At 45.0% G+C, this 27,324-nt stretch overlaps 1 protein-coding gene across 1 annotated transcript in view; it reads right to left on the reverse strand.

The window, feature by feature from the left end:
- Positions 1–27,324, reverse strand: part of LOC140722974 (NACHT, LRR and PYD domains-containing protein 3-like) — a 66,037-nt gene that overhangs the window by 16,140 nt on the left and 22,573 nt on the right. Inside the window, exons 4-7 of the mRNA XM_073037597.1 lie at positions 7,609–7,777; positions 6,213–6,311; positions 2,938–3,279; positions 2,214–2,380 (exon numbers count right to left, since the gene is read on the reverse strand). Coding sequence (XP_072893698.1) covers positions 2,214–2,380; positions 2,938–3,279; positions 6,213–6,222 — 519 coding nt within the window. The 5' untranslated portion in view covers positions 6,223–6,311; positions 7,609–7,777. The remainder of the gene's footprint in view (positions 1–2,213; positions 2,381–2,937; positions 3,280–6,212; positions 6,312–7,608; positions 7,778–27,324) is intronic.

Here is a 27,324-nt window from a genome sequence, read left to right on the forward strand (position 1 = left end):
GCAGAGTTATGGTTATGGAGAGAGATGACAGATGCTTTGGAATGTCATGGGTCCTTTCTTCGGCGTGAGAGGAAGAGAGAAGACAGTGGAGAGAACCGGTTGTAAGATACGACTCGGTCGGTAAAGATGGATTAAGTAAATAATCTAGCTAATAATGTTAAAGATGGCTGGAGACTGGGGTGGAGTAAAATTAGATCAGCCATGATGAAAAGGAGTAGCAGATTCGATGGGCCAAGTGGCCTAATTCTGCCCATATATCTTTCGGTCTTATTTATATTTACTTATTACTTCTCTTGCCGGAGCAGAGGCCTCTGCATAATGCCAGTGTGAGATATTACAGACAGCGCCAATGAATCTCATTGAGAGCAGTGTGACTGGCGTGCGTAACACATGTAATTATCTCATGCGACTTTTGGCTGTATAGGTCAGATCTAGGACTTTACCATCACTGCTTGTGAGGTCCATGGAGAGGGATCTGAAATGGAGTGCGCCAGTCTCTCTGTAATTAGATATTCAGCTTGTCAGCAGATTTCTATTTCCCCTTTTTTCCGTTTTCTGCACTTTTAGGAAAGAATCGTGATTCCTGCGGTCATGAAATTTCAGCTTTCTGCGTGATAGCTCGTGTCTAACCAATGCTATACAGTATTTCGAGGCAGTTATCAGGAAGGCTGCTGAAGACGAGACAGTGGATGTTGTCTACATGGACCTTTGCACGGCATTTGAGAAGCCAGCGAGTGGCAGCATATGGTTGCATCTCTGACTGGCGGCCTCTGACTAGTGGTGTGCCGCAGGGATCGGTGCTTGGTCTGTTGTTTCTCATCTGTATCAACGAACTGGATAATAATGTGGTTACCTGAATGAGCGACTTTGAGGATGACACATTGATTGGGGATGGGTGCAGTGGACTGCGAGGAATTCTATCATTGCTTGCAGCGGGGTATGTGCTGAAAATGGGCAGATGCAAATTAATGGCAAAATTGCGATGTGTTGCACTTCGGTAGAACCATCTATACTAGGTCTTGCACAGTGACTGGTTGGACTACGAAGAGTGTGATGGTACAAAGGAAATTATGAATGCATCTCCATAATTCATCGAAAGTGGCAGCTCATAAAGAATCGATGAGAATGTTTTTGGCACATTAGCCTCCAGAAATGAAAATATTGTGTACAGTAGCTGGGATGTCAACTTGAAGTTGTGTAAGAAGTTGGTGACGCCTAGTATGGGATTTTGTGTGCAGTTGTGATCACTTACCGACAGGAAAGGTGTAAATATGGTTGAAAGAGTACAGAAACAATTTACAAGGACTTTGCTCGGTGACACCGTGATCTGAGTTATAAGGAAATATTGAATAGATTACGACTTTATTCCTTGGTACGTAGAAGATTGAGTGGAGATTTGATAGAGGCACGCAAAATCATGAAGGGGAGAGATCGGGTAAATACTTGCAGTTTTTCTTCACTTAGATTGCGGGCACTAAAACAAGAAGTCATCGTTTAAAGTGAAAGATGAAAAGCTTAAGGAGAACATGAAGGGTATGATCTTCATTGTGGGATTTGTAAGTGTGTGGAAAAAGCCTACAGTGCAAGTACTGCAAGCAAGTTCGATTACAATTGTTGAGAGAGGTTTTGATAGATATATGAAAGGCAGGGATACAGAGGGCTACAGTCCTTGTACAGTCCGAAGACAGCAGGCTGTTTAAATTGTCCAGCGTGAACTAGATGGGCCAAAGAGCCTATTTCTATGCTGTACTTTCCTATAACACTAGAACATTCAGCCAGGCATTTGTTTAGGATCTCATTTGGAAACCAGAGCTGGTGTGGTTAACAAGTTTCGCTCCCTTAGTAATTGCAGTGTTGCCAATTGGCCCAGTTTACAATCTGAGATATTCATCAGATGAGTTTGACCGACTGTTCCGATAAGATGAAAAATTCATTTTAGATTTTATCCCTGTTCAACAGCCCAGACATGCAGTCACTGCTCTTATATCGCACAAATACAGCAGGTGCGAATAGGAAAGCCGACGTTCAGCCTATATTTCCTAGTGCTTCCCACCTGAACAAGCTTTTACAGCAGTAGCCCGATATGCTGGAGACAATTCAGATATGAGAGTCTCCATTACCAAATTGAGCTCCTAAAATATGTAGGAGATTAATTTTGTTCACAATTCCCTGAGAAAGCTGCAGTTCTGTGACAATACACTACATACACTCACCTCATTTTCTTGTGCACTGAAATGTCCCTCCATTTTCAACATCCTGCTGAGTCTTTCAACCCTTTCTTCAATCGCTTGTTCCAGTCTGTCCCTGTAGAAATTTGTCAGTTGGTACAGTTGATATTCGTCCCCCTGCGCCAGGCGGTCAGACATTGTAGTCTCTGGCTCTACGAATATAAAAAAGAGAAGGTAGACAACAACTCAAGTATCCCTCGTCTCAGTGCTCTCAAGCCACTCAGTAAACTCATCATGTCTCCAATCTCAGAGTTCACCTGCATTCAGCTGCAAACACATATTTCGTCCCAAGCTCCAGCAGGAGCCTTAAAAACCTACCCAACAGTGCTCTCATCATTACATTATCTAAAACGAGCTCACCCCACCCCAGCGCTCCACCCACTTCAATTTAGGATAGGCAGCTAATGCTGGGGCTGTCAATGATATGCTCTTCCCAGAGACTCTCTCCCAGGTAAATACATTTCCTTTAACTCTCCTCTGGAAATGCTCTCTTCACCCATACAGCTGCATTTCCTCATAATGCACACACTGGAAGTCATCGGAGCAGGTAATACATTTCCTGTACTGGGTAACAAGTGCCCGATTACAACACATGTAACACAAATACACAATTTACCCCTGTCCTCTGACCAAACCCCACAACAAGGCCTCGTATTTTCCCTCCTCGCTACCGGATTCTGCGAACAAATCACCCTCATATTTTACCCACCCGCTCTTTCTTGGGGACTTGACCATTCCATGTTTAATGAGCTTCCGAGCTGACAGACAGTCGCCTCACTTGTGCCGGTTCCAGGGTCCTGATCGGTGTCTCTGACGTCACTGTCTCTGGGCTGACAGACAGTCGCCTCACTTGTGCCGGTTCCAGGGTCCTGACCGGTGTCTCTGACGTCACTGTCTCTGGGCTGACTTTGCTCCCCTTCCTCTGCGGCCGGACCGCTTTCTATTGGTGCCTGCCTTGGTACCTTGCTTCCCGTAACCCGATCATCTTCCCTCGAAGAGCTGGCTGGAAGAAGTCTCTTGAGTACATTTAGTATCCAATTTGAGCGCTTTCCTGAAACAAATGATGAATTGCAGATTATAACAGAGTGATTTACAGCTGATCAGAACAAGGATTCACAATGGGTGATTATAAAGGAGCCGAGACTGCGTCTGAAGAGATTTGAAGTGGGACTATGCTAGTGAATGTGAACCACACTTCCTGCAGGGTGACCATCCCGATAAGCCGGTGGCTGGACACATCCACTCCCAGAAATAGAACAGAAAATAGACACAGTAATACTGATCACTGGCTACACAGAAGTTGAACACACTGATGATCATGGTATCTTAATGGAGCAGTGTCAAGTGATACCGGAAAATATCTCTGGGATTATCTCCCACAAGCGAAAATCTCTCTGGGACACAAATTCCCTAGTACACTGCGTCACACATATCAGACATTGGATTACACCCAATTCCGTACCCTAGATCACACATTCTCCGCCCGCTGTGGCATAAACTATCTCTGGGTCACACACTGATCACCGCGTTGAGGTGCACACTGTCGAGTCCCCTGGGTCACAGTCAGTCCATTACTTTGAGATCGATGGTGCCCAGTCACCTGGGTCCCGTTACGTCCCCTGAATGATGATCGTCATGTAACAGCTATGAGTCATTGGCAAAGTCTCGCTTAGAGAGTTTTAGAGAACTTTCGAGAACTTCAATGAGTTCCAGTTACTAAACTATTCAAAGGATGTATTTAGGCCAAAAAGAGTCCAGTGGATAATGATAACTGTCACTGGACGGGGCATGTTGGGTTTTGTGTTATATAGATAGGCTTGGATAGTTTGCCATGGACCATGTCGGCTTGAAGTGTGACCTTACACATGTACATAAAATAACCAGGAAGGTATATAGGGTAGATACTTTGCGGGGTGAGGGAGTCTAAAAACTCGAGCGACAGATAGTACATTTTTTCACGTGGAAGGTGATGGGTATAAATTCCGTGCAGCCAGAGGAGGATGCAAACACAAATAAAGTTACAATGTTGAGAAGCTGTGTGCTGGGAAAAAGATGGAAGTAGGCTACGAGGGAAAGTTGGACAAAGCAGCAGAAAAATGGAGCAAGCTCAAAGATATGTAGATCAGTATGAATTTGGTGGGCCGACGCGTATGTTTCCATGCTATCATTTCTGTGTTATTCTAGCTAGAAACACAGAGTTGAACACAATCCCAATGCCGACAAGAGGCAGAGACAGATGGTCACTCATTATACCGTGTTTCTCATCAGAGCTCCTTGGAATTTAAAGTCATGTAGCAGATCAGCTCAATAGCGAAATCTTGGGAAAATTCTGGTACCTGTAGTGTCCAGAATTATGGCACTATACTCTCAAAACCTACTTCATCCTCCTCAAGGAGGCACTCTCATCTCATCAAATTACAAATCCTACTTATTTTTACATCTTCAGTTGCAAACATTCACACTGCACCATAATAGGGATTTGTAAAATTTACTCAGCTTTCCTCCACTGTTTTAAAGTCCACCGTGCATTACGATTGAGGGCAGACAGCTGCAATCATTTCTCCACTACCATCGTCAGGGTTAAAATTAAAATTATTACGAATGGTCGTGCAATATGCTCTTATTCACAATAGAACAAAGATATACAATCGAATCCATGAAAGATTACGGGAAAAGACTGACAGGCAATCAATACTCAAATGACAACTTTGCAAATAGAGCAAACAAACAAACAGATAAATCGGCAGATAAGTCGATAAATAACGGAAGTCAGAACAAGACTCTTTGATCTTTGGTAGGTTGTGTTCAATGTTCAGTTTAGTGTTGAGGTGAGTGAAGTTTCAGGATCCATTTGGAGAAATGGTATCAACTGTTCCTGATCCTGACAGTGTGAGACCAAAGGTTCCTTTCCCTCCTTCCAGATGGCAGCATTGAGGAGAGTTTATGGACCGAAAGGTGGAGAAACCTTTCCCTTTCATGGACTGAGCTGTATCCAACACTTCTTGTCCGCTTTTCAATTCATGGGCATTGGTGTTCCCATACCAGACCTGATGTCACCTGTCAGGATACTCTCTGCTGTGCCGCTTTAGAAGTTTGTCTCCACGGGCACACATTATGCCTTCACTTGCTCATACGCTTGTTTCAACCACCAAGACAGCAAACACTACCAATACCCTCTATCGCCGGTGATGGGAATTTCGAAGGGGAGCTAAATATTCCTGTTCCTTTCCCAAGATAGTAAAAGACAGATCGAGGATTCAGCAAAGGGTAAGTGGCCGTTTGACACTGCTGCTGTGAGAAAATTCCCAGTCTGCCCGTCCTCTCCTTAAAGCTCAAGCCCTCCACTCTTGGCGATATCCTCATGAATGCTTTCTGTACGCTTCCTATCTTAATGAACCCCCTCCCGTGTCATATGTACCGTGTGCAAACAGTTTCAGGGCACTGTGCATCTCTACCCCTGCTCCCCCTGTTCAACAACACTTTTCAGGGCTCTACTAATTATATTCAAGACTTGCCTTGGTTTAATTTTACAAAGTTGCCCTTCTAAAAGCTGAAATGTTGTGCTATCTCGCAATCTATGAAATCTGGTAATGTCCCAGTATTTTTATCAATGAACTTTGGAGGTGTCTTCAACCTCAGGGACTGTATAGAGGTAAAAGAGAACCTGAGTTTTCCCTGAATTGTTACATCACTCACACGACTGCCGTCACATTCATGTCTGTGTTTCACAAGCACATGGATTTCAACCTTCTGCCCCTTTCATTCAAGTGAAGCTTTGCACGGGGAGCGGAGTGATTCCACCATTACCAGCGTCAGGTCCCTGTTGGATCAATCCATTAATCAAGGCCTCTTTATCCGTGGGGTCAATGATCCTGTCTGATGACATTTTTCTCTGCCCTGTTGGCGCCTGTGTATCTGTCTCCATCTGAACTATTATGCACTAACAGTGTAGAATTTTAATAATAAAGATCCCAGTGATCATACCTGTGTCCATTTTGCCGGTGACTGACGATTGTTGATTGTCGTCGTCTTCTTGTAACACTCAGGCCCCGGTGCACGAAACCTCCGCCTGATGGTGATGCTCTGTATTGCACACAAACAAACAGCGAGTCGGAGAGAGTATGATGCATTTGCAAATATGACAGTATCTCCATCTCTTACAGTATATCAGAACAGCTGTTGACTAAGCGACCAAGCATCCCCAGTTAACATTATCTTCCAAGTCTGATCGGTATGTTTGCCCATGATATCCGGCGATCCTCCTGATGGAGTCACAAATTAATAGACTAGGGATAGAGACTATTCAGACCAACGAGACCATGTATACGACCATGACCAACAAGATGGTCCAAGATCCTCTGATGGGCCCATATCTCTCCAGGCCCCTTCACACCATCTATCCATCCCAACTTCTCTTTTCATGATACTATTGTACCTGCCTCATCCACTTCCTCTTGCAGTTCACTCCACATAATCACCAACCTCAGCGTGAAAAAACTGCTGCTCGTGTCCCTTTTAATTTTTGTCCTCACATCCAAACTCTGTTGCCCTAGTCTCCATTACCAGTGATGTCGGGAAAAGGCTTAACAGTGACCTTATCTCAGATTCTCATAATTTTAAACATTTCTATAAAGACGCTACTCATTCTCCTTCATTCCAAAGAATAAAATATGTAGCCTGAACATCCTTTCCGTGTAACTTGGGCATTTAGTGTTGGCAACATCAATATAATTTTTTCTACACTCTTTCCAGTCAACGACTCATTTTCTATAACAGAACGATGTCATCTACAGGAGCTACTCCAAGCAAAGCCTTTTTCTGGGGAATGTTTCTGGAGAAGAGTTTCCAGGGTGATTTGATTTCAGATGGCTCAGTCAGCGCAATGTCTCGTTTTTTAGTATTTTCATAAACAACAGTTTTTCTACTGTAAACCGGAATTGCCAGCGGAGGAAGCACAGATTCATATCAGTTAAAGAAGACCTCTCGTCCCTGAAGTCCTTGTCTCACGACAATATAAACACCTAGACTGTACAAGGTATGAGTAGCAAGTTTGCAGCAAGTAAATTCAAGCAAATAAATTTTTGAAAGATAGTAAGTATAAACAAACCCCTCTAATTTCCTCTCCATACTCAGAACTGACCAAACGCTACTTCAGAACTTTCAAGACGTTGAAATAAACAAACACTGAAAGAATATGTGTGGTTTTAAAGAGCTGGGCTGCTGACAGCAAATTACCAGACCTGGAGTGATTGCAACTGGGTCTGAGAGAGACATAACTGGTACTTCTGGGCACATTCAGTCTCACTCCAACTGATTCCGACCTTATTATGTACAGATATGTAATGTCTAAAGGGCCAGTGTTTGAGTAAATGAGACTCACCAAACTTTCTCCTGACTGAATCAATGGAATCTCTGAGTCAGAGGTGTTCTCTCCAGTTGGTGCTCTCCGTCCTACGGCTGGTTCACTTGTTGCTTTTCCCTCGTTTTCAGTCGTGGTTTGCTTCCAGTTGTCGGTTTTTCTTCCAATAAATCTCTCACCGCAGGTCTAACTATAACCAGACAGATAATAAAGCACATTAACAATGAAAAGGAGAACCAAACATGTCTTCTTAATGTTACTAAGAACAAAACTCACAGAAATTTAAACACTGAAGGCAGATTTAATGATCTCTATGAACAATCTTTTATTGTCCCTCACACGTCACAAACGATATGGGATACGAAGGAGCCATCAATCAGTCACAGTAAGACATAAGGCAGGAACAGAATTAGGTGATTCGATCCATCTGGTCTGCCCCACCACTCAACCATGGCTGATTTTTATTCCAACACCATATTCCTGCCTTCCTCCTGTTACCTTGAAACTACTTAGCAATCATGAATATATTAATCTCTGTCATAAATATACCCAAATGGCTGCCTCAAACAAGCTCTGCGGCAACAAACTCCACAGATCAGACATCTTTTGGCCAAAAAATCTTTCTCATCCCAGTTTTATAGAGAAGCAGCTTTATTCTGTGACTGTGCTGTCAGATCACAGACTCTGCGTCTAATGGAAACATCCTCTCGATGACCACTGTATCCAGGCTTTTCAGCATTCAATAGGTTTACATAACCATACATTACCCAGCCCAAACCCCACCATCTGGTCAACGAATTTTAAATATTGAAGACAAATATAACGATCTCAATGAACAAATCTGAAATTGCCCTTCACACGTCACAAAGCCTGATATGGATTACGAAGGAGTCATCGTTCAGTTATGGTCAGACACAAGGTGTAGGAGGAGAATTAGATGATTCGGTCCATTGAGTCTGCTCCACCATTCAACCATGATTTTTATTCCAACACCATATTCCTGTCTTCATCCTGTAAACCTGAAGCTATTGAGCAATCACGAAAAGATTTAAATCTGCTATAAAAATACGCAAAGGGTAGCCTCCACCACCTGCTGCGGCAACAATTTCCACACAGCAACCATCCTTCGGCTGAAGAGATTTTTCTCATCTCAGTTTTAAAGGGAAGCATCTTTACTCTGAGACTGTGCTCTCAGATTGCAGATTCCGCATGTCCACTGTATCCAGGATTTTCAGCATTCAGTATGTTTACTTTACCTCCCCAAACCATCCCCAGCACCCAGTCTGAACTCCACTGAACACGTCCAGAGACATCAAATGCTCCTCGTACATAAAGCCGATAATTCCTGAGATTATTCATGTGGACCTTGTTAGCGACAACTGCACTGAAAACATTCCCAGGAATAACAGGCAAATTGCACCAGGATAATTTAATGGGAAAAAGCTGTGGTTTCTTTACTGTTCTACTCTCACAAAACGAGCCATTTCCATTCCCAGATTAAATCAGGTCCATTTCAGGAAATATAAACTATTCTAGTTTGAATGTGATAAAAACAAACTGGAATTAGCAGAAACACTCAGCAGGCAAGGAACAGCTGTGGGGAGAGGAACAAATTTGACGATTCAGGTTCACATCTTTCGTCAGAATGACTTTAAACATTTCCAGTTTTTACTGCAGAACTTCAGCATCAAAGTCTGTTAGATTTCCACTGCCTGACAGACAGGTGACAGTGAGGGGGAGTTTCCATACACGGTTTGAACACTGAACCCCCAGACCAGAAATACTCGCTCAACACCTCATAAACCTGGGCCGGTTCATCCCCGGGTCCATTTTACTAGGATCTAAAACCATGATATCCCATCACCCACCCTCACAGTGTTACACAGCTGAACCTGTCACTTACCGACGCCTGAAGCCTCGCACATCGTCCACACATCTCACAGCAAGTGGTGCATTTAGGGATATACCCACAACCGATGTCCAGATTACCGAGAATTCTGATTCATTTGGTAGGAGGAATGTAGAAGTACTTCCCATATGTAGAAGTACTGACCTTGGCCAAATCCAAGAGCTCCATACTAAGAGCTCCTTACGCCCGGAATTTCCAACGATTACAGCCCAAACAGCAACTCTTCCAGGACTCCTTGATACCGGTAATATGATGCAGTGTTTCGGACAATCAGAGTTCAAAAACTAACACTCTATCCACCTATGACAGAACGGGAAACTGATGATCATCTGACTGGACCAATGATCGGGCTGGAAAACGTGGGCGTGAGTCACCAGATACCGGGGATACATTTCACATTGTCTCCTGCAACTAAACCGAAATTAATTTATCATTATCTTATTGTAAATGAGGTCTTGCCCAGCACAATTGGCCCTCACATTTCCTGTATGCTAACAGGAATAAAATGTTTTAATATGAAATTGAAATAATAGTGCTGGAAACTTGTTTCGTCCGATTAGATTTGTGGAAAGATTTGTGGTAGACACAGTATCAGAACTGTCCAAGATGCTGCCCGATCTGCTGAACGTTTCCAGCATTTTCTCTCCCAGCATCTGGAACATGTTTCCTGCCTCTATCTTGTCCAATCCCTTAATAATCTTATATTTTTCAATCAGATCCCCTCTCAATCTCCTTAATTCCAGCGTGTACAAGCCCAGTCTCTCTATCGTCTCTGCGTAAGACAGTCCAGACATCCCAGGAATTAACCTCGTGAATCTACGCTGCACTTCCTCTAGAGCCAGGATGTCCTTCCTTAACCCTGGAGACCAAAACTGTACACAATACTCCAGGTGTGGTCTCACCAGGGCTCTGTACAAATGCAAGAGGATTTCCTTGCTCTTGTACTCAATTCTCTTTGTAATAAAGGCCAACGTACCATTAGCCTTCTTCACTGCCTGCTGCACTTGTTTCACCTTCAATGACTGATGAACAAGGACTCCGAGATCTCTTTGTATTTCTCTCTTACCCAACTCTACACCGTTCAGAAAATAATCTGCCTTCCTGTTCTTACTCCCAAAGTGGATAACCTCACACTTATTCACATTAAACTCCATCTGCCAAGTATCTGCCCACTCACCCAGCCTATCCAAGTCACCCTGAATTCTCCTAACATCCTCATCACATGTCACACTGCCACCCAGCTTAGTATCATCAGCAAATTTGCTGATGTTATTTTCTGTGCCTTCATCCAAATCGTTAACGTAAATGGTAAACAGCTGTGGTCCCAATACCGAGCCCTGTGGCACCCCACTAGTCACCACCTGCCATTCCGAGAAACATTGGATCTGTCAGGTCCATTGGATCTGACAGGATATGTCAGGAAGCAAGAATTTTCTCTTCATGCATATTAATTACTGTCTAATCTTGCTGTTAACATTGTGTTTGTTACTGAGTCCCAGAACCTAGACAGCCATCACCGTCATGGGCTGCGAGTACAGATTGGGAATGGAGAGGGGGTGTCAGTGACCTCTGCATCAGAGAAGGACATGGGTTCGTACAGCCGTTTGTCAGATATAAATGTTCTCACAGTGGGATCAGAACTGGTGGCATATCTGAAGTTACGAAAATGGGATATTGCACAACACAATCATTACATGACTTACCAGCTAACAGGAATAAAATGTTTTTAATATAAAATTGAAATAAAAGTGCTGGAAACTCGGTACATCAATTGGATCTGTGGAAAGAGAAACTGTGGAAGACCCAGTATCAGAACTGATGCTGCCCGATCTGCTGAACAGTTCCAGCATTTTCTCTTTTTACTTCAAATGACGCACAACGATTGACTGATTACAAGGTATTTGTGACGGCCTTAACAAAGTTGCACAAATGTAATGGCCACATTCATTGGTTTTGTCTGCATTCTGACACAGGGTTAATACAGTCGATACAGTTAATGCTCACAACATCCTTCCCACCCCACTATCAGTCAGTTACATCTGCTCCCGAGGCCACTAACTGTCAATGAGGGGAAGTGACCAGAGAAAAATTTGCACCACTCCCTACAGATTATGTGGGTTGTTCCTGGCAACAGGGAAACTGCCTCTCCAAACATGATCAAAAAAGGAAATAACAGACTCAGCTTTAAACACTGAGAGTCTCCGTCTGATAAAGATTAACACAGTGGCCATTTGGTAACCTTGCAACTAAAATTGTAATGGCTGCCCTTACCTTAACTCATGATGCATTCAATAAATCCTTTGGTACTTCCAGGTAACAAACGCCGATTTCAGAAATAACTCAGTGAGACAAAATACTTCACAATGAAGACAACGATGGAAGAGATTACTGATATATATCATTGAGGTGGTGGGATACAGACTGAACAGAGGTTGAACAAGATGGTTGATATATATCATTGAGGTGGTGGGATACAGACTGGACAGAGGTTGAACAAGATGGTTGATATATATCATTGAGGTGGTGGGATACAGGCTGGACAGAGGTTGAACAAGATGGTTGATATATATCATTGAGGTGGTGGGATACAGAATGGACAGAGGTTGAACAAGATGGTTGATATATATCATTGAGGTGGTGGGATACAGACTGGACAGAGGTTGAATAAGATGGGCAGGGGATAAGAAGATGGAACCAGATGGGAGAAGGAATCAAGGACGGTCACTGATGGTACTCCAGGAATACACAGATACTGAATTAATAGTAGACACTACTGTATAAAACATTCTAAATTGACCTAGATAGATCAACAGGAAATTTGGCATCTACCCTTCTCCCCGAACCAAATGTTATCAACCATGGAAAGTATCCCATCCAGATACCTGACACCTTCATCTGGCTACTGCTCCGCCCATGACCGCAGGGAACTGCAGAGAGCTGTGGACAGAGCTGAGCACATCATAGAAACCAACCTCCCCTCCATGGACTCTGTCTACACTTCCCACTGCCTCAGTAAAGCTGGCCGTGTACTCAAAGATCCACACGATCTGGGACATTCTCACTTCTCACCCATTCCCAATCGGGGAGAAGCTACAAATCCCTGAAACCATGTACCACCAGGCTCAAGGACGGTTTCCATTCTGCTGATATAGGCAAACTGAATGTCCCCAGTGTGATAAGATGGACAGCTGACCACACTGTGTTACTTGAAGTGACCTTACACTTTCGGCACTGCACTTTCTCTGGAACCATAATGCTTTGTAACACTGTTATTATTTTACCTTGTATCATCTTAGTGTACTGTTTAATGAATTGATGTGTGTGGTTGGTGTGCAAGACAAGATTTTCAGTGAACCTCTATACATGACGATCATAAACAGATTTCCCATTTTAATTGCGTGGAAATTAATAGACAGCCGGGGTTGCCGTGTTGGATCTTTCCAGGGAGAGTTAAGTGAAGTGTTGAAGATTTTTAGGAGCCCAGACACACGGAAACAATTATCGACCTCAGGCATCAATCCAGGTGAAGTTTGGATCCGCTACCGGGCCAGGTGATGGAGATAAATTTCCCGGATACATCTCAATGGATGGGTTCACTCCCGGCCTCACCACCTCATCCCTCTCCTAGGACCACAGCACCAGGGGCTGAGCGGCGGCTCATCTTAGGCGGTTCGGTGTGAAAGTCCCACAATCCGGACCCACCCAGAAGGTTCTGTCTGGGAAGCAGGGAGAGGCCGGTTGTTCAGGGAAATAACGGGAATGACTGCCCAACATCGCTCGGGACCGGCCTCAATTCTCACCTGCGGGATCTCGTTGGTCTCGCCCCACAGAGAATGATCGTTCCCCCGGCCTAAAATGAGTTTGACACCCCTGGTCCAGAGGGAGGGTCTCGGTCCAAAATGTTGACAGTCCATTTCCCTCCACAGATGCTGCCCGACCCATTGAGTTCCTCTTTGGTCTGTATAACCCGTGCTTGTATGGGGAGCGGGAATTTACATAATATTCTAGGTACAAGCTCACCAAAGCACAAATAATTGTTCAAGTAATTTTCAGTCTTATACCAATGAGCCTTACAATCAATACAATGTACTTTTGACTTCTTTCCCTACCCATTGCACCTCATTCTCTCACCATTTAAACACACCCATTGCTTCTGTTTCTCCTACAGAAGTCGGTGATCTCACATTTCCAAAAACTGGACTCCAGCTGACCTGCTGTTCCCACTCACACCCTTTGCCTCCGTTCCGCTGAAATCTCTCGACAACAGACACAGAACATAGAACAGTATAGCACAGGAACAGTCTCTTTCACTGAGGGGCAGTGATCAGAGAATTAAAAAACAAACAAACATGCAGCACTCCTTCTTGGGCTGTTACTGAATGATGGCTCACCAAAGATAACCGAAAAAGCGAATAACAAAGCTGTACATCATGTACTGTGAGTTTAATTATGACCAAGAGTAACGCAGCAACATTCGGTAACAATGAAATTAAAGTCGTAATGGCTCCTTTTACCCTGCCTCATTCTGCATTTAATTCAACCTGCGCTAGCGATACTTCCCCCGGCTCACTTCCCCAGGGAGCGAGGGTCCTCTCCCAATCCCGACCCCGCAGACTATCCCAACACAAAATGGAAAGGAAGCCACCGCCCGCATTGGAACAGTGAGCATGCGCAAAGTGATTGTTGCATCATCAGTACAGGGGGTGGCGGGGCTGAAATGAAACCCGCAGATGCTGCAGATCTGTGGTAAAATGAGAGGGGGACACAGGATCCTGTGACTGGTGGAGGGTCTCCCGTGGCAATAAACCGGATCCTCATTTTAATTATGGCGAAATATCAGATAGACTGAGAATTCTGGAGGGAGGCTTAATTGAAATGTGCACATTTTTGAGTAGCCCAGAAAAATAGAAAAGATAAAATTCTCACACAAATAGATAATATATCCGGAAACACTGGTTGCATTTCGGCAGGTTGGAAGAGTAGAATGGAGTCAGGAAAAACATATTCCCGACCCACAATGAAAGGATGTCACAGATGTAGATTTCACAGCCTTGACCAAATGGGCGAAAGATGGGTGTGGTCCCAGCACCACCGCCTCATCCCCATCACTCCCGCGGAGCAGGCAACAGGGACTGAGCAGCAGTTCATCTTAGGCGGTTTGGTGTGAAGGTCTCACAACCCGGACTGACCCTAGCAGGTTCTGTCCAGGAAGCGGGGTGAAGGCCGCCAGTTCGAGTGAGTTAACGGGACTCACTGTCCAGCATCAGATCTCCTCACTCGGGACTGGTCTCAATACTCACCGATTAGAACTTTATGTCTTCACCTCGAAGTCAGTGATCCATCCCGTGGCTCCCCGCCCGAGGACATTTTCCCGATCCCGAAACTGATTCAACCAAGAATGCAAAGGAAAACACCTCCCATCTGGGAATGTGGGCATGTGCAGTGTGATCAATGCATTATCAGAGGGGAGGACTGTCCAGGGTGATCTGCTTTGGGATGGAGAGGCTGCACTCAGTGCAGAGTCCCGTTGTTTAGAACTTTAATAAACTGGCAGTTTTATTGATGTTAACTGGAATTGCCAGCAGGGAAAACACAGATTGCATCAGGTAACAGAACACCTCTCGTACCTAGTCTTGTCTCCTGGGAAACTAAACACTTTCACCATGTCGACCTTAGGTATCCCTTCCTCTAAAAGCGACAGAATCATTCAGATCGCTGATCAATGAGAGCAATTATGGTTTGTTCGTCATTAAAGTTTGCACTGGGTGGTTTGGATGGAGTTGATGTGGAGTTCGTGGTGTCACAGTGAAAGAAACGGACAGCCAAACGCTCTGACCTAGTGACCTCCAGCCACGGAGAACCTCCTGCAAAGCTCAGGTGCGGTGCCGACTCCAGCTGACGCCGGCGGTACTCCTGATCGAGCGGCGGTGAGGAAGGGTCTGATCTCGGGTTTGTATAAATCGAGGGTGGGTTGCAGTGGGAAATGTCTGGTTTCCAGCTCTGCCGGACAACCAGAGGCTCCGGGCTCTCCAGTCTTTCAGTCCCGGTTTTGCGCCTGAGACGGGATTGTAGGATCAGTTAGATGCGGGTCCCCTTGCTCGGAGCGTGGACGTGCGTGAAGAGGTTCTGTCTATGTGTGCCGGTGTGGGCTGAATGCTGGGAAGGATTTGGGGCGATTTGCACAGTATAGGGAGGGTGGGATATTGAGCGTTATCGTATGCAGCATGACTCCTGCAGGACGGACATGGGGCAAATTAAGTAGTAAACTAGGGAGGATAGACAATAGACAATAGACAATAGGTGCAGAAGTGGACCATTCGGCGCTTCGAGCCTGCACCGCCATTTTGAGATCATGGCTGATCAATACTATCAATACCCGGTTCCTGCCTTGTCCCCATATTCCTTGATTCCCCTATCCATAAAATACCTATCTAGCTCCTTCTTGAAAGCATCCAGAGAATTGGCCTCCACTACCTTCCGAGGCAGTGCATTCCAGACCCCCACAACTCTCTGGGAGAAGTTTTTCCTTAACTCTGTCCTAAATGACCTACCCCTTCTTCTCAAACCACGCCCTCTGGTACTGGACTCTCCCAGCATCTGGAACATGTTTCCTGCCTCTATCTTGTCCAATCCCTTAATAATCTTATATGTTTCAATCAGATCCCCTCTCAATCTCCTTAATTCCAGCGTGTACAAGCCCAGTCTCTCTATCGTCTCTGCGTAAGACAGTCCAGACATCCCAGGAATTAACCTCGTGAATCTACGCTGCACTTCCTCTAGAGCCAGGATGTCCTTCCTTAACCCTGGAGACCAAAACTGTACACAATACTCCAGGTGTGGTCTCACCAGGGCTCTGTACAAATGCAAGAGGATTTCCTTGCTCTTGTACTCAATTCTCTTTGTAATAAAGGCCAACGTACCATTAGCCTTCTTCACTGCCTGCTGCACTTGTTTCACCTTCAATGACTGATGAACAAGGACTCCGAGATCTCTTTGTATTTCTCTCTTACCCAACTCTACACCGTTCAGAAAATAATCTGCCTTCCTGTTCTTACTCCCAAAGTGGATAACCTCACACTTATTCACATTAAACTCCATCTGCCAAGTATCTGCCCACTCACCCAGCCTATCCAAGTCACCCTGAATTCTCCTAACATCCTCATCACATGTCACACTGCCACCCAGCTTAGTATCATCAGCAAATTTGCTGATGTTATTTTCTGTGCCTTCATCCAAATCGTTAACGTAAATGGTAAACAGCTGTGGTCCCAATACCGAGCCCTGTGGCACCCCACTAGTCACCACCTGCCATTCCGAGAAACATTGGATCTGTCAGGTCCATTGGATCTGACAGGATATGTCAGGAAGCAAGAATTTTCTCTTCATGCATATTAATTACTGTCTAATCTTGCTGTTAACATTGTGTTTGTTACTGAGTCCCAGAACCTAGACAGCCATCACCGTCATGGGCTGCGAGTACAGATTGGGAATGGAGAGGGGGTGTCAGTGACCTCTGCATCAGAGAAGGACATGGGTTCGTACAGCCGTTTGTCAGATATAAATGTTCTCACAGTGGGATCAGAACTGGTGGCATATCTGAAGTTACGAAAATGGGATATTGCACAACACAATCATTACATGACTTACCAGCTAACAGGAATAAAATGTTTTTAATATAAAATTGAAATAAAAGTGCTGGAAACTCGGTACATCAATTGGATCTGTGGAAAGAGAAACTGTGGAAGACCCAGTATCAGAACTGATGCTGCCCGATCTGCTGAACAGTTCCAGCATTTTCTCTTTTTACTTCAAATGATGCACAACTATTGACTGATTACAAGATGTTTGTGACGGCCTGAAAGAAGCTGCACAAATGTAATGGCCACATTCATTAGTTTTGCCTTCATTCCAACACAGAGATTATACACTCGATATAGTCAATGCTCACAACATCCTCCCCACCCCACTATCAGTCTGTTACACCTACTTCCAAGTTTCCTGACAAAGAATAACACCGTGGACATTTAGTAACATTGAAACTAAAATCGGAATGGCTGTCATTACCCTACCACGTTCTGTATTGAATAAATCCTCTGGTAATCCACGTAACAAACACCGATTTCAGAAATAACTCAGTGAGGCAAAATACTTCACAATGAAGACAGCGAGGGAAGAGAGATTGTTGGCATAATCATTGGTGTGATACAGGCTGGACAGAGGTTGAACAAGATGGTTGATATATATCATTGAGGTGATGGGATACAGACTGGACAGAGGTTGAACAAGATGGTTGATATATATCATTGAGGTGGTGGGATACAGGCTGGACAGAGATTGAACAAGATGGTTGATATATATCACTGAGGTGGTGAGATACAGACTGGACAGAGGTTGAATGAGGTGGGTGGGGATGAGGAGATTGAACTAGATGGGAGAAGGGACAAAAGACTGTCACTGATGGTCCTCCAGCAATACACAGATACTGAATTAAAAATACATATTACTGTACAAAGATTCTAGAATGACCGAGATAGAATAACAGGAAATTTGGCATATACCCTTCTTCCTAACCAAATGTCATCAACGCACCATAGAAGTATCCCACCCAGATACTTGACACCTTCTTCTCGCTACAGCTCTGCCCATGACTGCAAGGAACTGTGGACAGCTGTGGACACAGCGCAGCACATCACAGAAACCAACCTCCCCTCCATGGACTCTGTCTTCACTTCCCACTGCCTCAGTAAAGCAGGCCGTGTACACAAAGATCCCCACAACCTGGGACATTCTCACTTCTCACCCATTCCCCATCGGGGAGAAGCTACAAAAACCTGAAACCATGTACCTCCAGGCTCAGGGACGGTTTCCATTCTGCTGATATAGGCAAACTGAATGTCCCCAGTGTGATAAGATGGACTGCTGACCACATGTGTTACTTGAAGTGACCTTACACTTTCGGCACTGCACTTTCCCTGGAACCATAATGCTTTGTAACACTGTTATTGTTTTACCATGTATCACTTCAGTGTACTGTTTAATGAATTGATGTGTGTGGTTGTTATGCAAGGCAACATTTTCAGTGAACCTCTATACGTGACAGTAATAAACAGATTTCCCATTTTAATGTTTGAAAATTATTAGACAGTCTGGGCTTTCAGGTTGGATCTTCTGCAGGGAGAGTTAAGTGAAGTGTAGAAATTCTTTTAGGAGCCCAGACGCAAGGAAAAAATTATCGAACCCAGGTATCGATCCAGGTGAAGTCTGGATCCACAGACGCTGCCTGGCCCATTGAATTCCTTCAGCAGTTTGTTCTTTGGTCTGTATAACCCGTGTTAGTATGGGGAGCGGGATTTTACACCATAGTCTAGGTACAATCTCAACAAAGCCCAAACAATTGTTAAAGTCAGTTTCATTCTTCTACCCAGCAACTCTTGCAATAAACACAAAGTACCTTTGACCTCCATCCCTACCCACTGAACCTCAGTCTATCTTCACTTAATCACATTCAGGATTTCGGTTTTTCCTTCAGAAGTGGGTGATCTCACATTTCCAACATTGGGCTCCCGCTGACCTGTTGTTCCCACTCACTTATTTTTGCCTCCGTAACCCCGAAACCTTTCGACAAGAGACACAGAACATAGAACAGTAAAGCACAAGAACAGACCATTCGGCCTAAAATGTTGAGCTGAAACTTCAATTAATCAAATTGCCAACTAAACTAATCCCTTCTATCTAAACAAGTCCCCAATGTATCTGCCGCTACCATTACACCTGGCAGCACATTCCAGCAACCCACCACTCTGTGTAAAAAAAAAACACTTGCCCCTCTCATCTCCGTTCAAACTACCCCTCTCACTTTAAATGCATTTCTACCCTGGGTAAAAAGTTATTCCCGGTCTACTCTATCTATGCGTCTCGTAACCTTATGAACCTCCATCGTCTCTCCCCAGCCTGTGCCGCTCTAGAGAAAACAACACAAGTTTGTCCAGCCTCTCGTTATAGCTCATGCCCTCTAATTCAGGCAGTGTCCTGGTAAATCTCTTCTGCACCGTCTCCTGCATTGACATCCTTCCGCAAATGAGGCAACCAGAACTGTATGAAATACTTCAGATGTGGCCAAACTCACGGTTCTTGAATCTGCAATATAACTTCCTGAATTGTGAATGCAATATATGAATAATAAAGGCAAGCATGTCATTTTCCTTCTTAACCACCCTGTCAATCAGTGTAGTCACTTTGAGGGAGCGATGAACTTGGGACTCTAAAATCCCTCTGCTCATCGACACTGTTGTCTTGCATTTAGGTGTGTTATCTTTTTATAATTGAGCTACAAAGGTGCCAAGATAATCATCACTATTCAAATCTCACTGAGTTTTCTCACGTACTGTTGAGTTTATGTCAAGTGCACAAGTACGGGAAGGTACAGGTACAGAGAAACACTGACTTGTGGCAGCATCACAGGCAAGTACATTCAGATAACACACGGAACGCAAATTATACAATTCTGTATCATTATCAATATAGAATACAAGTTTTATGTCATTACCATTATACAAATATATAAGTTGTATCAATAATCATAAATACTGCTTTTGAGTCATTAACAATATGTGTATATTTTTTTCAAGGGCTGATTGGAAATGTTGATTTGGTCCCTCAGCCAAGTTGTTGACACAGTTTGGGAACAACTGGGCTCCAAGCACTGGTCGCTACAACACCGACTGGGACATCCTGCAGGTCCAAGAAGTCTAGTCTATCCTGTCATTCAATCAGACCCAACATTGTTCCATCCTTGCCCCCCAACACCACTCTATCCCACTTTGCCCAGACCATTGGCACAACTGGCAGGTCAACAGTCTGCCAGTGTTTGACCCGCAAAGTGGTGAACATCTCTGCTCGACACCACTCTGGGCTCAGACGTTTCCATAGACGAGCCCCTCATGTCCCTTCCCCACTGTGATTGGACTCCTTCTCCCATCCTGCTCCTTGATCCCCCACTGGAATAAACATCCTATCAGACTCTGTCCACCCCCTCTCACACCATCTTTATCCTCTCAGTGAAATCTCTCACCCTCCCCCTTCTGCCGAGATCTCTCCCCATGGGGCCGGCATCAAACCGACGGGCCGAGTGGTATCCTCCTACCTTTCAGCAATACATCAGACTCCGGCCGCAGGAGACGCTTCACAAATGCCCCCAACTTCCCTCGGAGGGAAGTGGAAATAAATCAAAAAGCAGGACATTTACTTGAGGTCTGTTCCGCTTTGATGGGGAGTTCGATGCGAGAGCGGGAGATGAAGACCGCTGAGGTAACGCCCTCTCAGCTGCTCTGCCTCCTCTATTGGGCGTAACCAGTGATAAACATGGCTTCACACCTATGTGAAGAATGTAACTCCTCTGTTGATTGTAGGGTGGGGTTGGTGGGTGAGGTAATTGTCACCTTAGCCGGTACTGTTCGACCGTCTCAACGCCAGTGTGACCTAAGGAACTGTACACGTGACATCAGGCATGTGGGGCCGCAGAGTGATGTCAGATCCCGTTGTGGAGAACCAACACGGGTCATTAGGCATGTGGCAGGGTTATCAAACGTGAACATAAATTGCACAATGAATGTTTCATAAACCAAATACATGACAAATATAGATTTTTCAGTCAATATCAGACTTGTAAATTTTGCATTTTGTCCCTCAGATAAATTGCTAATGCAGGCAAGGAGCAACCATACTCCGAGCATCTGTCCCCACAACACCCACTGGGACAGCCTGCTGGCCTAAGGTGAGTCTGTTTACTCCTTCTTTTATACCCAGACATCTTAAAAATGGAAGCCACCGGGTCCCTTTGTATCATATAGAAAGATCGAGGTTTGCTCTCAAAATCACTCCCCTCCCCACACCGCACTTGCAGGGCAACACTTTACCAGTGTCCGGTACAGATATACTGAAGCCTTCCTCGTCCTCGCCACTTCAGAGGAGATAAACCTTTTATTCTCCCACTTCAATCCGTCACCCTTGCAGCTCCGCCAACTCCTTGGCGAGGAAGAGTGGCCTTAAAAAACGAGCTTGTCGGATCGCTCCTGGGAGTCAGTTTCGGAAACACGTCATGCGGTCTACGGAGGTAACTCCTGAATGACAATGACCATATCCCCATTGGTTGGTATACTAAATTAGTATTTGCTATCACCAATCAGAGACAGGTTAATCTCACGTTACTTCACGATGGATATCGGGCACGCGCAGCATGCTTAAGTCATCCCAACCCGGGAGCGCAAGCGTGGCGATACTCCGCGGGGGGGGGGGGGGGGGCGAGTGGGCCATTGGGCGGGGTGATGAGCTGGTGCGCGCGGTAGATGGGGAGACTGTAGAGTCAGTAACAGAGAACGGGTAGCGCGTCCCTCGGTCCCGTACCGCGCTGGCCAGATCACCGAATGAGATATGGTCGATCCGCAAACCGCTGGGGTACAACATTAACGCACAAATCTCGATGTATATACTTAATCAATGTAGTGTTTCTTTTCAGTTCCACAATATAATTAATATTCAGAAGTTATACTGGCTTACACTAATTAAACTGTCAGAACTTTTCTAATCAACACACCAAATGCATAAGTGGACCACTCGGTCCTCCGAAACTGCTGCTGATCTGATTTAAACTTTCGTTACGCATTCCCCCATGTTCATCTTGATAACACTTCAGCTCCACTCTTTATAAAGAAACTGGGATTTGAATGGAATCGCAGGCTTTATTTTCACTGGTCCGTGAGTAGAAAGAGTTTGTAACTCTCGTGATTAACAGCGGCAAAAAAATGGGAGGCTGAGAGGGGGAGTTCAGGGGGAGGTGTGAAACTGTTGCTGCTTTTCACTGCATGATGCCCTGTCCACAGTCAATCCTTCCACAGTCTCTCTGAACATTGCATCTACCTTAATATCAACGGCTTCACCATCTGACCAAACACGCTGCTTCCCATCCGAAAGCACTGAGTTTAAACCGATTCCGGCAGCTGTAGCAGTCCTGGCTGCAAGGACAGTCGTTCATCTCAAGTACAGGTATAACCCGTGCCTTTAATCCATGGTCAGATGGGAACATTGCAAAACCTATTTCTGCTTAATCACGGATTCGTAGGTTCTGGCAATTTATTGGTAGAAAAGTACTTGAGGACGACAGTGTATGTAAATGTAAATTATTGGTTGGCATTTGCTAGTTAGGACTGAATGAAATGTGGTGCTGGGACATTTGGCTTCAAGAGGGTTTGCTCTTAGCAGAGGCTTTCACGAAGATATGCTCGAGGGCAAGTATATCGTTGCAGATTGCAATAGACAGAGGAGTCAATGACATGTTGCTGTAGTTCAGGGTAATTCCACATTTCAGGAAACAAGTGCGGCGTTTTCTAAAGAGAGGAAATTCTCAATGCATTCTGAGATGATTGCGACCTAACACAGACAAGCAAGAAAACATCAGAACTGATAAGAGTTTGAAATGAGCAAACAATGTGAGGGAATGTGCGTTCTGGGGTCTGGGATGCTGACAGCAATTAACAAACCTGGAGTGATTGCAACTGGCATAATTGGCACTTCTAGGTTTACTCAGTCCCGCTCCAGCTATTTCCCACCTTCCTTGGTGCAGAAATCTAATGTCTAAAGGACCAGTGTTTGAATAAATGAGACTCACCAATTTTCTCCTGAATGAATGAGCAGAAACTCTGAGTCAGAAGGGTTCTCTCCAGTTGGTGCTCTCAGTCCTCGGGCTGGTTCACTTGTTGCTGTTCCCTTGTCTTCGGTTGTGATTTGCTTCCAGTCGTCGGTGAGTGAGAAACAAACCCACAGACGTAAGGAACCGCGCACGTGACGTCAGATGGCCAAGCAGCCTAACTCTGCTCCAATATTTTATGGTTTTATGTGGGGGCGCCAGAGTGACGCCACGTGTGGGTGAGGCAAGTTAGCGGAGGTTTTAATGATTTCAGGAGGAGAACGAAGGTACTTAACGGGTTCCATCACTGAATCCGATGCTGTGTGATGTAAAGTCCCTTGCCAGGTGCCCTGCTCTGCCATGTTGTCCGTAGAGTGGGCGGTGTGGTGCTTGTCTAGAGTTGGGTCGCAAAACCCAGAATGTTTCTGGGGAAGAGTTTCCAGGGTGATCTGATTTGAGGTGACTCAGTCAGTGCAGTGTCTCGTTGTTTAGTATTTTCATAAACAACAGTTTTACTACTGTAAACCGGAATTGCCAGCGGGGAAACAGAGATTAGTATTAATTAACAGAAGAACTCTCATCCCTGCAGTCCTTGTCTCCCGGCAATCTAAACACCCCGACAGTGAACGAATCATTCAGACAGCTGATCGCTGACGGGAATTATTCGCCCAGAGTCGGTTGGATGGAGTTGTTGCGAGGTTTGGAGGGTGTCACAGTGAATGAACCCACACCCGAACGCTCTGTGTTGTCCCTCCGACGTCCTGCCACAGGTGGCACTGCGGGGACCTCCTGCAGATCAGAGCACAGTGCCGAACCCAGCAGATGCCGGCGGTTCTACTGATCGGGCGGCGGTGAGGAAGGGGCTGATCTCGGGTTTGTGTAATTCGAAGGTCGGTTGCAGTGGGTAAGGGCCGGGACGGAGCTAGGCATCTGGGGGGTCAGGGGTCTCCTGTGCTGCAGGCCTGATTTTATTTTTGCGCCCGAGCCGGGAATGTATGATCAGTTAGTTATGACACCCAAGCTGAGAGGGTGGATGTTGGTGAAGGGGATCTGTCCACGTGTGCGATAGTGGGGTGAACGATGGGAACGATGTGGGCCTATCGGCGGGGTGGAGGGAGATTGGGGTCAATAGTCAATAGAGAATAGACAATTGGAGCAGGAGTAGGCCACTCGGCCCTTCTATCCAGCACCGCCATTCACTGTGATCATGGCTGATCATACACAATCAGTACCCCGTTCCTGCACACTCCCCATATCCTTTGACCCCGCTATCTATAAGAACTCTATCTAAATCTCCCTTGAATGCATCCAGAGACTTGGCCTCCACTGCCTTCTGGGGCAGAGCATTCCACATATCCACCACTCTCTGGGAGAAAAAGTTTTTCCGCATCTCAGTTCTAAATGGCCTACCCCTTATTCTTAAACTGTGGTCTCTAGTTGACTCACCCATCAGCGGGAACATGCTTCGTGTGGGTTAGCGTGGGTCGTGTGGGTTAGTGGACACAGCTTCACCGGGGATGACGGGTGCCGGGTCAAATCAAGTTGTAAACAACGGAGGATCTTTCCCTTTGGATCAGGCAGGATACGTGTTCTTTCAGGAAGCAAGAAATCTTTTGCATTAGTTACTCTCTAATCTTGCTGTTAGCATTGAGTTTGTTACAAAGCCTCAGAGGCTGCAAACAGATGATTGCGTGACGGTGACGGGCTGTTTCTTAACTCGAGTCCAGTGCTTAGTGACGTTCAATAATTGGGTTGAGAATTTAAAGGGTATAGGTAGTAAGTTTGCAGCAAATAAATTCAAGTAATTACATTTTTGAAAGATAGGAAGTATAAATAATTCACTCTGATTCCCTCTCCCCACTCAGAACTGACCAAAAACTGCTTCAGAAAATGCAAGACCTTGAAATGAGGTAAAGCGAGTGGCTTTAAAGAGATGTGCTGCTGACAGCACATTACGACACCTAGACTGATTGCAACGGGGTCTGACAGAGGCATAACTGGTACTTCTGGGCATATTCAGTCTCACTCCAACTGTTTCCTACACTCCTTTGTACAGGAATGTAATGTCTAAAGGACCAGTGTTTGAGTAAATGAGACTCATCAAACTTTCTGCTGACTGAATCAATGGGAACTCCGTGTCAGATGGGTTCTCTTCAGTCGGTGCTCTCAGTCCTCGGGCTGGTTCACTTGTTGCTGTACCCTGGTTTTCAGCCGTGGTTTGCTTCCAGTTGTGGGTTTTTCTTCCAATGAACCTCTCACCGCAGGTCTAACTTCAACCAGACAGATAATAAAACACATTAACAATACAAAGGAGAGCAAAATATGTCCACTTAACGATGTTTAAATGTTGAAGACAAATATAACGATCTCAATGAACAAATCTGAAATTGCCCCTCGAACGTCACAAAGCCTGATATGGGATACAAAGGACTTATCGTTCAGTTATGGTCAGACACAAGGTGTAGGAGGAGAATGAGATGATTCCGTCCAACGAGTCTGCTACCCATTAAACCATAAGTTTTATTCCACCACCATATTCCGGCCTTCATCCTTTAACTCTGAAGCTACTGATCAATCAAGATCATATTTAAATCTGCCATAAATATATGCAAATCGCAGTCTCCACCACCCTCTGCGGGTACAATTTCCACACAGCAGCCATCCTTTGGCTGAAGAGATTTTTCTCATCTCAATGTTTAGGGAAGCGTCTTTACTCTGAGACTGTGCTCTCAGATTGCAGACTCTCCATGTCCACTGTATCGAGGCGTTTCAGCATTCAGTAGGTTTACTTCACCTCCCCACACCACTCCCACCGTCTGAACTCCACTGAGCACGTCCAGACTCATCAAATGCTCCTCCTACATAAAGCCGATCATTCCTGAGATTATTCATGTGAACCTTGTTAGCAACAACTGCACTGAACACATTCCAAGAAATAACAGGCAAATTGGTACCAGGATAACTTAGTGTGAAAAGTTGTGCTTTCTTTACAGTTCTATCACTGAACGAGCCATTTCCATTCCCAGGTTAAATCAGGCCCATTTAAGGAAATTTAAACCATTCCAGGGTGAATGTAATAAAAACAAAACTGGAATTACCAGAAACACTCAGCAGGTAAGGAACAGCTGTGGGGAGAGGAACAAATTTGACGATTCAGGTTCACACATTTCGTTAGAATTACTTCAAACATTTTAAGTTTTTACCGCAGACATCCATCATTAAAATCCGTTAGATTTCCACTGCCTGACAGACAGGTGACAGTGAGGGGGAGTTTCCATACACGGTTTGAACACTGAACCCCCAGACCAGAAATACTCGCTCAACACCTCATAAACCTGGGCCGGTTGATCCCCGGGTCCATTTTACTAGGATCTAAAACTATGATATCCCATGACCCACCCTCACAGTGTCACACAGCTGAACGTGTCACTTCCCGACGCTAAAAGCCTCGCACATCGTCCTCACATCTCACAGCAAGTGGTGTATTCAGGGATATACCCACAACCAATGTCCGGATGCCCGAGACAACTGAGTCATTTGAAAGGAGAAACATTGTGTCCAATCTGTATTTGCCTTGGCCAAAGCCCAAATACTGAGATCTCCATAGGCCGGAGTTTCCAAGGATTACATCCCAAACAGTAACTCTACCAGGAGTCCTTTCTCCGATAATATGATGCAGTGTTTCGGCCAATCAGAGTTCAAAAACCAACACTCCATCAACCTATGACAGAACGGGAACCTGATGATCATCTGACTGGACCAATCATCGGGCTGGAAAACCTGGGCGTGTGTCACCACATACCGGCGATACGTTTAAAATTGTCTCCTGCAGCTAAACTGAACTCAATTTATCATTATTTTATTATTAAACGAGGTCTTGCCGAGCACAATTGGCCATCACATTTCTTGTAGGATAACAGGAATAAAATGTTTTTAATATAAAACTTTTACTCGTTTCATCAGATTGGATGCGTGGAAGGAGAAACTGTGGAAGATTCAGTATCAGAACTGGGACTGTCCAAGATGCTGCCCGATCTTCTGAACGTTTCCAGCATTTTCTATTTGTACTTTAAATAATGCACAACTATTGACTGATTACAAGATCATTGTGACGGCCTGAACAAAGTTGCACAAATGTAATGCCCAC

The sequence above is a fragment of the Hemitrygon akajei genome, unplaced genomic scaffold, assembly GCF_048418815.1.
Source record: "Hemitrygon akajei unplaced genomic scaffold, sHemAka1.3 Scf000096, whole genome shotgun sequence".
NCBI lineage: Eukaryota > Metazoa > Chordata > Chondrichthyes > Myliobatiformes > Dasyatidae > Hemitrygon > Hemitrygon akajei.